This window comes from Lepidochelys kempii, chromosome 1 (assembly GCF_965140285.1).
Source record: "Lepidochelys kempii isolate rLepKem1 chromosome 1, rLepKem1.hap1, whole genome shotgun sequence".
Lineage (NCBI taxonomy): Eukaryota > Metazoa > Chordata > Testudines > Cheloniidae > Lepidochelys > Lepidochelys kempii.
In genome coordinates, this window is record NC_136380.1 from 76818538 (window position 1) to 76834129 (window position 15592).

The 15592-nt window shown below is 41.7% G+C and overlaps 1 protein-coding gene and 1 long non-coding RNA gene across 4 annotated transcripts in view; one reads left to right on the forward strand and one right to left on the reverse strand.

The window, feature by feature from the left end:
- Positions 1 to 5709, reverse strand: part of KLHL1 (kelch like family member 1) — a 431335-nt gene extending 425626 nt beyond the window's left edge. Inside the window, exon 1 of the mRNA XM_073346360.1 lies at positions 4933 to 5709. Within this exon, the coding sequence (XP_073202461.1) occupies positions 4933 to 5372 (440 nt within the window). The 5' untranslated portion in view covers positions 5373 to 5709. The remainder of the gene's footprint in view (positions 1 to 4932) is intronic.
- On the forward strand, positions 4919 to 15387 carry LOC144930655 (uncharacterized). Of its 3 annotated transcripts, none has more exons than XR_013635942.1 (4): positions 4919 to 5394; positions 6151 to 6251; positions 7150 to 9221; positions 15096 to 15387. It is a non-coding gene; the product is annotated as an uncharacterized LOC144930655 (long non-coding RNA). The 3 variants fall into 3 exon arrangements; XR_013635944.1 differs by lacking the exon at positions 15096 to 15387 and adding an exon at positions 14499 to 14598; XR_013635943.1 differs by lacking the exon at positions 4919 to 5394 and adding an exon at positions 5449 to 5892.
- The last annotated feature ends 205 nt before the right edge of the window (positions 15388 to 15592 follow it).

The following is a 15592-nucleotide window of genomic DNA, read 5'->3' on the forward strand; positions in this document are numbered from 1 at the left end:
CGGTATGAGACAGGAAAAACTAGTATGTGAACCTATAATTAAGGACTGTATCATAAAACATATGCCCTTGAGGTCTGAATTAAGATTGCACAGGCAATGTTACATCCTAAATTCTGAGTGTTTGACTTTGAAATCCTAACATTGTTCTTTTAAGGAGGTTTTTGTGTAAGTCAGTAATAATAAACATAGCTGATATTTTGTTCTATCTATTGTTATCTCTAGGTTGCCTATCAAATCTTTAAATCTGAGCTAAATCAAACAATCAACTGTCAACTAGTATTTTAGCACAATAATATATGCACAGGTTTTAACTATTTAATTAAATTAAAGTATTTGATAGTAGCAATACAAGAGGCAGAAAATTATGAGGGTACTCTACCTGATATGATGCCCAATCCTGAAAAAAATGATGTGTATGAGCATCTTTACTTGTGCAAGTAGTACTACTTGCACAAGATGCTCATACACATCATTTGATGTCAATGGCACCGTTAACATAACTTTATGCAAGTGCATTCGTGTTTGTGGGATTAACTCCACATAACTCTTTGTTATGTTGAAAATCAGTTTTCTCAGTAGTGCTTTTACCTTAAGAATAAAGTATGCTTACATCTATAAACATGGGCCATCACACTATTAACAATCTCTGAAGAGAAAGCAATCAGGTATTCTTGGACTGACTCTGATTCTTGGACAACCTGACTCTGCTGGGAATAAATAACATAATGAAGGCTGGGAACTGTGTTGCTTGGAAACACCCAGTCAGAAGGGACCAAAATGTGGGTCTCTCTCCACCAAAGAAATGCAGCTGGGGAGCTGGAAGCCTGGGACTGGGTGTACTTATTGGACCACTGAGTAGAAATACAGTTACAATTGCCGTGAACAGTAACAGGAATTGCCAATAAACTGTCTGGCCTGGACACGAGCATGCAGATCAGAACCCAAGAAAGACATGAATAAGATTCAGACTCATAGAAAGTGAAATCATACATTTAGGCCCTCCCATGAAATACTGCCTTCCTATACCTGTTACAGTGTTTGATTACATGCACAAGGAACTCACATTATTCCATACTGTGTTTATGTTAAGAACACATCACCCATCATCAAAAATAAATTCTATAATTTGTTCATGCTTATGAGGTATTTATTTAAAATTTTAAGCATGAAAATATGTCTTTAAATTGCTATTATGAAAAAACTAACATTCATTAAAGAAATGCAAAATCATTTCCTTTCTTTTCTTGAAAGGATTTTTACTGTGGATTTATATTTCCTATAAGACAGATATACCATCATACTAAAGTACATCATTTTAGGAATAACTTGTGTTATTTTCAGTTGATGGTAACATCAAAAGGTATACCAACAATTTCAATGTATGGATGGAATCTGAAATCTTACAGGACTTTAGTTTTGTAGTAAACAAGTTTGCTATTTCAGTTCCCAGAATCAAAAGCATTTGAAGTGTTACAGCAGTCTTAAACCACATATCAAAATATGGGAAACCGGAGCTGCAAGACTTGAACAATTTCATACTTTGTGGGTCAAACACACTGGTATATGGTTAGCAGCTTTGCACTTGTGCCACAGACCTAGATAGAATCAGGCTGTCATTCAACAATGAACCTTGGATCATATATCTTACAGACACAATGATGTAAACAAACATTGCTACATTTCAGCAAGCATAGTTCCTATAGAAAGCAAAACAAAAGTGGTCAGGGCATAGAGAAGATTGTTGGCAGCACACGGTAGCTATCAAGTCAGGTGTTAAACAATAAGATGAAATGTCAGGGTTTTTTTAATGTAGACGTATACTTGACTCACTGTGCTGAACAGTACATGTCAGAAGGATAAAGAGGGTGATACTCTATCACAGAAAAGCAATTATTTAAATATTTTATACCCTCACATTGAAAACTGAAATATTTTAAATTGGAATTACCCTGGAAAAAATCCTCTGTATTATAAAACTATTTGATCAATACATTTTTATTTTTGAAAAAGAGGTTGTTTTCTTTTTTACTAATAAAACTGTTTTCCCTCCTTTAATCTAACCATTTTAACTACTCCAAAAAGTTAATATATGAGTTTCAAAAAACAATAGCAATAATAGATGGCTGTGTATGTTACCGACGTAGCAATGAATCCAAAGCATAAAACCAATGCAGTCTAAAAATCTAAGAACACACATAATCCATTAAACACATCCCATGTCAGAAAATACATATATAATTATCATATCTATCCTCATGGATAAAGCAATTCTATTCAAATTCAATAGGCTGGAAAGTATTTTTTCTTTCGTCAATATGCAGAATCTCTTAGGATCCTTAAATCAATGATGCACCCAACAATAAATGTGAGCACAGAAAATTTATATGAACTATAAATGTTTTTATTATGAAGTGCTGATGATTTTCCTTATATATACATTGCAAACATTTGTATCTTTAATTCTATGTTAAACACCCAACTCATTGTGAATAATAATCTCCAAAGTACCTTAAATTTAAGCACCACTGACCTCCCCTTTAACAAAGTACTCTAATTCATGCCTTGGATGGTCCACATTTGTTTAAATAAGGTAGCTTCTGTGAAATGAACTACACTAATTGAAAAAAATGTTAAAAGCCTTTTTCAAGTAGATTAAATATGTTTTCAGTCCCCATGTGAAAGCTTTTACATACTCTAGAGTGGCTTCTGTCAAATGGAGTTTGATCTTCAATCATGTGAATCCCAGAGAACTTACACAATGTTGTCTCTGCACATAATAAAATATTTAACATATGTGTTATTTGCAATACAGTAAACAGAGTACCAGGACTTGCCTTTCTATTTATAAATAAAACTGAAATTGTACTTACTAAGGAAAAAGTAAATATAGAGCAAAAGAAATGCAATTAAAGTTACTAAAGTAATGAGGAAAGCAGGGGAAACAGACATTAATGCACTGTTGATGGACCTCAGGGATCTACTCTTCAGTTTCACTTGCATCAAAATGTCTTGTCTCCTCTACACTGAATGGTAATCATAGAATCATAGAATATCAGGGTTGGAAGGGACCTCAGGAGGTCATCTAGTCCAACCCCCTGCTCAAAAGCAGGACCAATCCCTAATTAAATCATCCCAGCCAGGGCTTTGTCAAGCCTGACCTTAAAAACTTCTAAGGAAGGAGATTCCACCACCTCCCTAGGCAACGCATTCCAGTGTTTCACCACCCTCCTAGTGAAAAAGTTTTTCCTAATATCCAACCTAAACCTCCCCCACTGCAACTTGAGACCATTACTCCTTGTCCTGTCCTCTTCCACCACTGAGAATAGTCTAGAACCATCCTCTCTGGAACCACCTCTCAGGTAGTTGAAAGCAGCTATCAATTCCCCCCTCATTCTTCTCTTCTGCAGACTAAACAATCCCAGTTCCCTTAGCCTCTCCTCATAAGTCATGTGTTCCAGACCCCTAATCATTTTTGTTGCCCTTCGCTGGACTCTTTCCAATTTATCCACATCCTTCTTGTAGTGTAGGGCCCAAAACTGGACACAATACTCCAGATGAGGCCTCACCAATGTCAAATAGAGGGGGACGGTCACGTCCCTCGATCTGCTCGCCATGCCCCTACTTATACATCCCAAAATGCCATTGGCCTTCTTGGCAACAAGTGCACACTGCTGACTCATATCCAGCTTCTCTTCCACTGTCACCCCTAGGTCCTTTTCTGCAGAACTGCTGCCTAGCCATTCAGTCCCTAGTCTGTAGCTGTGCATTGGGTTCTTCCGTCCTAAGTGCAGGACCCTGCACTTATCCTTATTGAACCTCATCAGATTTCTTTTGGCCCAATCCTCCAATTTGTCTAGGTCCCTCTGTATCCTATCCCTGCCCTCCAGCGTATCTACCACTCTTCCCAGTTTAGTATCATCCACAAATTTGCTGAGAGTGCAATCCACACCATCCTCCAGATCATTTATGAAGATATTGAACAAAACCGGCCCCAGGACCCACCCCTGGGGCACTCCACTTGACACTGCTTAATTACATGCTACTCTTTTAATGAATACACTGTTAATTTTACTTTTCACTTCTTTTTACCCTAAGAAGTTAGAAAAAATAACTGAATAACGGGGGGGAGGGAGGGTCTGAAAAACACATGCCTGAAATCACCTTTCTCACCGTCTTAACTTGTAGTTTCTCAGGTATCTCCTTTCCTCTTTGAGCTGGACACTTCACTATTTTAAAGGTAGGTTCTCATTGTCCTAAATACTATATTGTTTCTGAACTTGCCTATACAGGTAAAGGAAATTGATTTGGAGAGAGAGAAAACGCTGAGCCACCATCTTTTAGTATTTAGGTAACAAATCTGAAAGAAAACAATGTGCCACATCTTCAGGTCATCTTTTTCTATCAAACCTTTAGGTTTTTGATGCTTTTATTAAGTAAGTCTTTTCCATTTCAAATGTCCATAGTCACATTTTCAGTAAACTTTTTTTTTTCAAGTTACCTTCCTTCCCGCCTCCCCACAATGTGTAGTAGCTAATCAGTTGGTTTTGATTAGCACTTGTCATGACACCAGCAATTTACGGGAGGGATGGATAGCAGATATGTCCTGCCCATTGCTGTAAAGAGCTAGAGGAAGGTCGAGAGTACACGTAGAAGCCAACCCCCCAGTGCAATGCTGGTGGCACAAAAGCAATGATCTAAGTCCCCAGGCTGATGGGCCTTGTGGAGCTGAGCTCCCTCCTGCCGGCACGGCCCACTTGCTAGCCCAACTAAAGTTGGTCACAACAAACCAACCAACAAGAAGCCTCCAAAGTTGAGGATGGCTTGGCCCATGAAAACGGACAAAGTCTGTGGAGCGTCAAACCTTAGACACCCTCCCCCCTTCCCCTTAACCTCACCCCGCACAGATGGGATGCGCCGCGCGGGTCACTGTACCTGTGTCCACATCCTTCACCTGTTGCTTGGCTGCTGCAGTCCGAACAGTCCGCCGGCTCCTCCTTCATCTCCTGCAGCATCAGCGACTTCTCCTGCTCTCGGGTGAGCTCCATCCCGCCGCGCACCTCCTCCTCCTCCAGGGTCTCCACGTAGAAGACGGTCCTGGGCGATGGCCGCTGGCCCAGCCCATGCCTGGTGGCGGGCAGCAGGGTCCCGTTCAGCGGGCTAGAGGAAGAGGATTTCTTCCAGAAGGCGCTGCCGCCCCTCTCCTGGTTCTTCAGCAGGCGGCTCTGGCTCGGCCCCCAGTGCTCGAAGCTGCCGTCCGGCTGCAAGCAGCCGCCGGCCACCGGCCCGGCCGGCGCCGATGGGTGGCTGAATAGTTTCCAGCGAAGGCGCAAGATGTGCTTCACGTCAAAGTCCTTCCTGCCCGAGCCTGACATGCTGCAGCTGCTTCTGCTTTGGGCAAGTGGCGGTGGGGGGGGGGGAGAGGAGGGGGGAGATAGAGGGGCTCAGAGCACCGCGCGGGAAGGGGGCTGCAGCTGGGGAGGCACGAGCGGCGCGACGCGCAGCCTGACACTGCAAAATGGCCCAGGCAGGAGGGCGCCCGCTGAGCTGCCGCGCCCAGCCCCGCGCGCGCGCGGCAATGGCCCCTCGGCAGCTGCAGAAAGTCCCGGCTCAGCAGCCCCAGCCTCTCCGGGCAGAGCTGGGCATGCCGAGGGGCCGGGCCGAGAGCAGTGGCCGGGGGCGGGAGACACACACGCAGGGAGGACGGAGAACGGAGGGGCGCACCGAGCTGGAGAAGCGATCAAGGAGAAGCGGGGGAGAGAAGCAGAGGCAGCTCTTTAGGAAAGAGAGAGACGGAGAGACTTGCAAAGGAGAGGGGATGAGGGAGGCTGCTCAAGAAGCACTAATCTGATTCACAGACACAAGGCGAGAGCGGGCTCAGCCGTCGCCGCCAGGGTATAACGCTGGGGGGGCTCTTCCTCCGCTTCGCATTGCTCAGTGACAGAGTAGAAGGAGGGAATAAAGTCACCCACCCAGCCTCGGTCTCTCAGGGGAGTCCCCTGCTTGCAGTTATCTGGGCAGGCAGAGCCTGGGAGCTGGCGAAAGGAGCAAGCGGGGCTTCTTTTATATACATCACGAGGCGGGGGGACTCCCGCTCCCCGCCTGTGAAGCTGCCAAGGTCTTCACTGTACAATTTTCCATCTGCCTCCTCAGCGCCTCCCTCCGAGCCGCCCCCTCCCCTGTAAGTGACGCAGATGTGCACTGGAGCCTTCAGAGAGGAGAGACAGATGCGTGCTTCAATCTTCCTCAGGCAAGTAAGTCTGCAGGTCTAACGGTCCTCGTCCCCCCTCCTTACCGGGCAGGTCTGGTCGCCTTTTGATTTTGGTTCTGAGACCGCTGCATGGCCCTGAAAGTAAAAAGGACGTCAAAAAATGCAGCAGCAGCAGTAAATAAAAGTGAATCACAGTGTGCAAACTTCATAGACTGTGTTCAAGTTGCAGGGTAACGACTAGCTGCTTCATTAGACTCCTGCCTTTGTGTTCTTGTAGTAGTAGAAAATACTAGATAGAGGGCCACCACACATCTAATTCTCACCCTTTGTCTCTGTCATTAATGCATTCAGACAGTAAGCCCAAGGGATGTTCAGTCACAGCAGAGAAATTTTCTTAGGGGTAGGTAAGCACTTGGGAGGGGTGTTGTAAAGGCCATTGTGCAACTGGGACATAATCACAGAATGAAAGGTTTTCTGGAGACAAGGCAAGGAGAGGAATACAGTGGCAAAACTGTATTGGATGTCCTCACCTTCTAGCTCATAAATCATCATTCATAGATTCATAGATTCATAGATATTTAGGTCAGAAGGGACCATTATGATCATCTAGTCTGACCTCCTGCACAATGCAGGCCACAGAACTTCACCCACCACTCCTAAAAAAGACCTCACACCTATATCTGTGCTATTGAAGTCCTCAAATTGTAGTTTGAAGACCTCAAGGAGCAGAGAATCCTCCAGCAAGTGACCCATGCCCCATGCTACAGAGGAAGGCGAAAAACCTCCAGGGCCTTCCATCATATGCATGATGGAAGGCTGTAGGTAATAAAATGATACACACTGCACTTGCAAATTAGTTCCTTGTCTGAAATAAGTTGCTTGGAGGAGGAAGGAGGGCTTTTCTCATTAAATAATTGATAAGAAGCTCATGTTTTCCTCAGGATACTTCACTACTTTTACCCTGCTTTAATGAGCCATCAAAAGACTGTTACACCAAGCCCTTCCTGAATGCAAGTGGAAGAGGGTGAGACATGATTTTCCTAACGCAATAAGAGACAGCTTGAATAATCGTCCAGAAGAGTACAGAAGTCAAATATTAGCAGTTCTATTACTGTTCTTTTATATCATTATTGAGCTAGTAAAATCTAGTTATAAGCCAATATTGGAGTTTGTAGTCTAGCCTAGACAGTTATGTATTTTAATAGAACAAGGAATTCAGGACACAAAGCCCTACTTTCAACAGAAGAAAAATCACTACCGTACATTTTAAATATTTATTTATGCCATGACAGCTGAACTGTAAAGTCCCCCGTGCATTGATTTTGCTCTCAGTATTCAATGATAAAAAAAAAAAAAGATTTAAAAAACCCTTTAAAGAGAACAGGAAAGACAGATTATTTTTTATCAAAAACTTAACTGAGTAACTGTGTCCCATTTGGGAGATTAGTGAAGGAAAGTGTACACCAAAAACAGCGCAGACAAAACTTAGTCACTTTAGAAACTTGAATGTCACATCTTTTGTGTAAAAACTATTTGTGAAAACACCAGTGTTAAATGTATGTTCCCCATATATCCTCAACATGTGGTAACATGCCATAGAAGATTGAACTATAAATGTGCAGTTAGTTTCAGATATTTTTCTGTATTTAACCCTTTTTAAAAATATTCTCTAAAGTTTGAAAAAAATTACTCTTGAGCTGAGTAGGATTGTATGTCACCAAATACGTTACAAAGTTCAGTGACAAGGCATTTGGCATCTGGTAATTATTATCTATTTGATTGTTGTGATGTAAACAGCTGATAGGTTTTAAAACATTAGCATCTCAACTCCACTCTAATATTTTTTCTATATGGTTATTACTTTTGGATACCTCAATAAATATAATTGATAGCATATTTAAACAAAACTAGCCAAATTTTCACGTTATTCTAACTAATACTAACTAACTAAAGCATTTCTTGATAAAATAATTGATTTAGCCAACAAATTCTAGCAGCTTTTGAATAAAATGATGTGAAAAATTCTAAAGAAATTTTAAGCAAAGAGTATGCTCTTACTGACTTTGAACTGAGTAGTGAAATATGAAGTTCTTGGAATTCTTTCTTTCTTATAACTAAATCATCAATATTTTGCTTACAGGATTAGATGGTAGCTTTAATATTAGTTGAATCAGCTGCTCATCTAGACACAGGTGTTGGCTGCAAATCAGGATGTGTTGCCTTTTGTCTTGGTATCTAACAGCATATAGTTCACCATACAGATCAGTGTGTATTTCAGATATGAACCCAGAGAAACACATTTTTACCATGTAGATGTGGAAATCCCCCATAGGCTTGCTACTTTGCTCCATATTCATCAATGTAAAAAATATCTCAATCACTATGTAGTAAGCAAGAACCACAACAAAGAAGTAGCCCATGTCATAATACAGGAACAAGTTGATTTCTTAGCACAAAGTAGAAGAATTTCCTCAAAACAGTTTGCTTTACTTATGTTTTTGAGTTTTTGCTGTTGGTGCTTCTGCTGTATACAAAATTGTACCTTTAGAAACTCTCATGAGGGGTATGGGGAGGACACATTCTGCATCCTCATATGCCAAGATGATTACAAAATACATTTAAAATATATTTGTGTAGATGAAACTACTGAGCAGAAAATAACTTATAACAACCAGTTATTCTGTAGACTTAGTGTTGTAAGGAGGATACCTACCAAAAAGTAAAAGGTGAGGAGGAATACAGTTCTGTTCTGTTCCAGAGACCTAGAGATATTACACCAGGGATGTATAATAGGAGACTTCACATATTAAAGGAGTCAGACATGCTTTACATTGACCATAAATACTTTTGCTAATGAAGAAAAGAAGCAAGAAAAGAAAGGGATGCCTGTTTTTGCAGGAAAGCATTTTTGTGCCTAATACATCGGAGAAATTGTTCAAGAAGAGTTCATCCTTGCGAAAACATGCACCTTGAAAAGCTCCCAAGGTCACTGCAAGCTTCAGTTATCTGCCAGGTATTGTAAATGTTGACTGTGAAAGTTTAACATGCGTATGTTATGTTTTTCATTCATTAAACTACATCTGTACTTGATTATCTCAGTGGCATTAAATTAGTTCATCTTCTCTACCCTTTCTGGCTTACACATAACCACACATGTTGGATGAGTATCCCTGGCCTCAAATACACCTTGTTAATTCACACCATTTTAATTTAGTTTACATGGAAGTGGCACATAGCTATTTTTTTCATGCATATTGCATGAAAATATATGATGAAGGGTCAAGACTTAGAGCTCTCCTTTGCATTCAGATTCATACTATCTTCTGTTTTCTGTCTTTCTATCTAAGTGTTGTGCTGGTGAATTAAAGCAGCATGACAGGGTTCCTAATGGAGTCTTGTGCCTGTGTTCCTTCCCTGTTTATAGGAAATTCTAACTAGGTATATGTATTCTTTTCATAACTCATTCCACTTATGATGGGAAAGTATTATCAGAGAGGGTTATACTGAATTAACTTCATCTCTTCTGGGAGTTCATTCCACTACAAACCCCCTTGACTATGTCTGTGAATTATTTATTTCTAGGTTTCATGTGCTTCATCTTGGGCTTTACCAGTTGTATTGTCCTAGATAAGAGCATCTGTTTTGGTGGGTCATAAACCAAGGCCGTAAACGGCAACTGAAGCAGACTGTGAACCAGTGGAGGGATCATAGCACAGGGCGATGTGTTCACAATGGAACATCTCGCTGAGCATATGTGGAGTTATATTGTGTATGAATATCTGAATTGCAGTCACATTCAAGCTCAGATATAGTGAGTTGCAGCCATTTGTTCGGGAGGCATTGAAAATGTGGACAACTATGGTTAGATCCTTATCGGGGAGGAAGGGGTGATGTTTCCTAGCAAGCTGCAGATGGAAGATATTTTTTGCCACTGATATTATGTGATATTGTAATATAGATTTGAATCTAGCAGTATTCCTTGGCTTCCTCTTATTTTGATAAACAGCAGCCGGAGGCCTTTGAAGGTGGGGCGGAAAGAGGGGACATTGTCTTGGCTACAATAGAGCAGGCTAGATTAAATGGTACTCAAAGAAATCTCTGCCAGGAAGGTTATATCAGGTACCCCATCCAAAATGAAATAATGAAGAATGTTGATTTTGTTGATGGCTGACCTTGCATTCAACAGCAAAAACTTGAGGCTGTGTAATGGGATCGGCATCTACCTCTCGTGCGTGCCCCCTTTTCTCTGGCCGATAGTTTCTGCAAACAGTCTTTTCATGGGGCAGGGGGAGCACCCACCTCTCATGGATGGCCCCCTTTCTCTCAATTAGGTGTGAGCCTGCTTTTCTTTTTCGGTCTTATATCAGGGTGGTGCCTGCCTCTCGCAAGCACCCCCCAGCCGCTGGTTCTCTCGGCTGGTCTTCGGCAGCTCAGCCCTGTGGCTGAGCTGCACATGCTGTCCACCCGTTCCAGGGTATACAGTTCAAGCTCTTCCGTGGACCTGGTATGGGGCTGTAGCTTGAAGGCTTCTTCCCCAAGGCACTGCCTTCTTCAACCACCCAGCTGGGGCCAAGCTGGGTACCCTCAGCTAGTGTCCTTTTCAGCAGCCCTCCCTGGGCTCAGTCTACTACCAGACCAGCAGAGCCCATCTCGGTACCCTCGCCTGGTCTGGTCAGGTCCTGGGCTTAGTCCCCTAGGCTCAGCCTGCCCACATTGACCTTTTCATGACCCTGCTACTGCTCTATCCAGCCAGCCAGGCATCTGGTCATTGGCAGCCTTCCCTGGGCTCAGTTCTGCCTGATGAGCTCTCTGCTGTGAGCTGTCCATGGCCTGCTGCTCGTTTAGCCAGCCAGGCACCTGATCCACCCTTGTCAAGTTCCACACAGCAACTGCAGGCTCCGCTCTGCTGCTTGCCTTTTATCTGGCCTTTCTGGCCCCTTATTGGTCACTCCAGTAGCCCCTCTGATTGGCTGCTCTTCTGCAGCCACTATAGGCTGCCCGGAGGCCTTCTCGTTGCTCAATTCTGGGACAGGGTGTTGTAGACCCTCAAGGCCTCCACCAGGGGGCTCCAGACCTAGTCCACCTTGCCACAGGTTGCTATCAATGAGCCAGCTGAACTATATATAGAAAAGCATGTTACTGGAGACAATAGAATGAGAAATTGGTGGAACTAGACAGGCCATAGGACTATTTGAAAGGTCATCAATTGCTGAGTAAATGCCATTGTAGTATGTGGCAAAGGAATATGCATTACATTAAAGACATCTGTCTTTCAAACTTTCTAATTGTGCTCAAGCATCTATAAACAGTAAAGTAATTTGTGCTACATGTAGATCAGGGGTTCCCAAACTTGGTTCATGGCTTGTTCAGGATAAGCCTTTGGTGGGTCGCAAGACACTTTGTTTACCTGAGCGTCCACAGGTATGGCTGCTTGCAGCTTCCAGTGGCTGTGGTTCGCTGTTCCTGGCCAATGGGAGCTGCAGGAAGTGGTGGCCCGGCCCACGCCGATTCCCGCAGCTCTCATTGGCCAGGAACAGCGAACTGCGGCCACTGGGAGCTGCGAGCGGCTGTGCCTGCGGACGCTCAGATTAGCAAAGCATCTCACGACCTGCCAGGGGCTTACCCTGCACAAGCTGCAAACCAAGTTTGGGAACCCCTGATGTAGATGTACATAGTTTGGCAGATTATTGAAAACTGCGTAACTCTTCTTGGTGGAAAATAAAGTGACTGATAATACCGGAAAGTAAAATATCAAATGCATGGTATCAGATTACTCATAAATATTTTATGTTTGATGTGTAAATGTAATTAAGCTTAGGGTACAGTATACACACATACAGCTAATGATCTTCCAAATACATCTTGGGATGGATGCAGTGCCAAAGAATGGCCACAACTTGTTCCATATCAAGTAGCCCGCAGGGGACCAGCAGCACTCCTCAAGAAGTGGGTGGCTTAGGCCACATAGGGAATATAGCCAACATAAGCACTGATTCAGCCCATGTGAAGCATCCACCGACACTCCTCTAGAATCTGTGAATGATTTTAAAATTGCCCTTTATAAGCAGACACTTTGGAGGGAAATTTGGAATGTGGCAACGAGGACATAGGGAAGTCATTGAAGATTGGGGAAAGAAGTTGTGTGGTGGAGATAAGAGACAAACCAGTTCAATTTCTTTGCTTGGAGCACATCTACAATTCATTACATTCCTGGGAATTCAGTTCTCACAGGTTTATATTAATGTATTGTGTTAAGAAAGTGGTATTTTTGTTACCTCTGTATTCCTCAATGAATGAAATGGAGCTCTCGGATTGTTGTGTTTTGTTTTGTTGTAAGATTTATAAATATTCTAATTGTACATACCCTACCTATAGTGATGTACAGACAAGTTATTTAAATATATATATAGAGAGAGAGACTGAATTATTTAACTTTTTTGAATCTAGTCTGGATATTTTTTTAAAAAAAGTATGGATGACAAGCTTTGTAAAGTGTTTCCTGATACAACATATGAAGGACACTATATAAAATTAAATTGTGTTAAGAGCTACTTCATTCTGAGGGACAGTTAAATGCATATCAGTTTGTTGCTCCTTTACCTTAGACCTTAGTCCATCCTGTGCTTTGCTGCACATTGGGCTACCCACATTTGCCATTCTTGCCTGTCAACTGCCCTTCTCTCCAGATCTTCCTATTTATTGTTGAGGGGCATCATGTTGTTCAGAACTGTTCATTTCCATATTATTCATGGTCTTCCTCTCTTTCTTCTTGCGTTTTTTGGCTTCCATTCAAGGGCGGTATTTGGTAAGCATTCTTTTTCCATTCTCAGCACATGTCCCAGCCACTGATGTCTTCTTTTGTGTTTGTGAGAGGGTACCTTATCCAGCAATTTTTCTGACTTCTTCATTTGTCTTCTTAGTTCTATTCCCAATATTCTTCTCAGACATTTGTGATGAAATGCATCCAGCTTTTGTGTATCTTTCTTGTCTTACTGCTATATGTTGTGATGGCGATAACAATTGCTTTGTACACATTCAGTTTTGTCTTGAGGAAGATGTTTTTGAGTTGCCAGATGTTTTTGAGTCTTCCAAATGCAGCGTGTGCCTTTCTGATTCTTATTTTCTCAGAACTAGTACCATCTTGGCTGATAGTACTTCCAAGATACGTAAAATTGTCCACCTTCTCCAGTTTCTCATCTTCAGTTTTGTCCCCATTAACATGACTTTACATTTCTTTGTGTCTCAAACCTATCTTCTCAATTAATTCTTTTACTTAGTTTCTTCATTTTTGTAGTCCGTTGGCATCTTCACTGATAAGAGCGATATCAGCTCCTTTAGATTAGGTGAAATAAAGTTCAGAGAGCTTGTAATAAGAAGTCTTAAAATGCAGTTTTTTTCTTTGTACTATGTATTTTGCAGTTTTATGAAAAATAATATGAAGAGCAAAGTGCAAACACCAAGCCTTTGTTAGCAGCCTGTGTGCTTCTAAATGCTCTTTTTCTTCTGCAATTTACTGTTATATTAAAATATGTTAAAACATAGAGCAAGTAGCATCAAATAACTTCTAATCTAATGCTAGAAAAACATGGACCTTTATGTTCCCTTACTGTTGCAAAGTATGAACAAGATTGATATAACGCAATTCTGTAATGTTAAAATGAATGGGATGAATCCAGGATGTGACCGGAATATTAGACACACAAAAAATGATTAGGAGAAGGAAATCCATTTTGCACATCTCTTAAATGCCTGACCACTTAGCAGGATGGGGTGTTGAATTGGCCAGATGAAGATAAGGCTTTCTTCACTTTCTTCTTTTCCTCCTCCTCACATTTCCTTTTGGGCACAGGGTCCTTAGGACCTCAGGTTTTGGCCACACTGCATCCAAGTGCAGAGATGTCATAGACAGGACTGGATACATTCCTGTCTTGCATTCCTGTCACTCCTTTACCTTTGGAGGGAATGCAGCAGGTGCTTATCATTAGCTGCACGTTCCTCTTCCTACTGAAGGTGTATTCTGACCCCCTTGCATGAGGCGCTATTCAGCAACAGAAATCTACTCCACTGCACTTCACTTGTTATTTATTTTTTCAGTCGGTGCTTGTATTCTTGGCTATGGACAGCTTTAGGTAATAGCTCTTTGACAATAGGAAGATACTTTTTCCTCAAGAGAAAATTCTCCAGAGGTTTATGGGTTTGTTTTTTTTTCCACTTCCTTTCAGCAGCTAAAAGGTGTTGTTTGTATTTGTTTGGTTGTCTTTTTATTGTTTGGTTGTTTGTTTTTTCACAGTTTTGTAGCTGATTAGGCTACGCAGGTCCAACTAGCAACACACTAGCCAATTTAGGAAGCCTGCAGTTGCTGTGTGGAACTTGACAAGGGTGGATCAGGTGCCTGGCTGGCTAAACGAGCAGCAGGCCATGGACAGCTCACAGCAGAGAGCTCATCAGGCAGAACTGAGCCCAGGGACACAATTGGCTAGTGTGCTAGTGTGTTGAGTGACTGCTTGTAACTGTCTTTGTTTGTGTTATTTGTTTGTTTCTTTTTTCGGGGGAAGAGTTCAAGTCAACCATATGTGCATCAAAGACTTAATCCTCTTATGAGGAAGTGGTAAAAAGTTATTTATGTTGCAGAGCCTAATGTCTTCTTGTTATTGTTATTATTATTTATTATATTGATGAAGGGAGCAGGGGGCTAGAAAACCTTCCCTGCTCTGGTCAGTGAACAGAGGGCTCTAATGTTGTGTGAGAGTCTAATAGCAGAAACCCACACTGGCTATTTCTGATGGGTAGCGGTAAGAGGATTTAATTTGTAATGTTGATTGGCTATTAATAAAGTTGTATTCTTAATTTAACCACATATATGGTTGTCTTGTGTCTTATACCTCAGGATGCCACAGACAAGCAATTTATATACAGCTTGGACAAGACTTTACCTCGTTCCTGGAGAACCATTACTTTTAGCGAAGCTCTCAGTGCATACACAGCACAATGCAATAAAGTTCTCTCAGAGTGTCCATTTCCCAATCAGACAGAAAACATGGAGTTTTGATATAATCACTCAAACAAATTGAATGAGTGATACTTCAGATATCTAATCCTTCATATGTTTGCAATAAATGCCTAGTTATTAAATCAAATAAAAGCAGATGTATATATTAATGTTTGTTATTTCACTTATTCACACCTGAAACTGTTTCAGTTGAATGTCCAAGCATGCAAATATGTTCAGATGTATACATTCAGAGAACATTTCACGCTACTTAAATGGAGCATAGGTAATTGGGAAAGACACTTTAATGTTACAAATATCTGGGAGACATTTTTCTCTAATAAACGGAATGATTTTTTTGTCACTTAAATGGGATTATCATAATTGATTGAGCC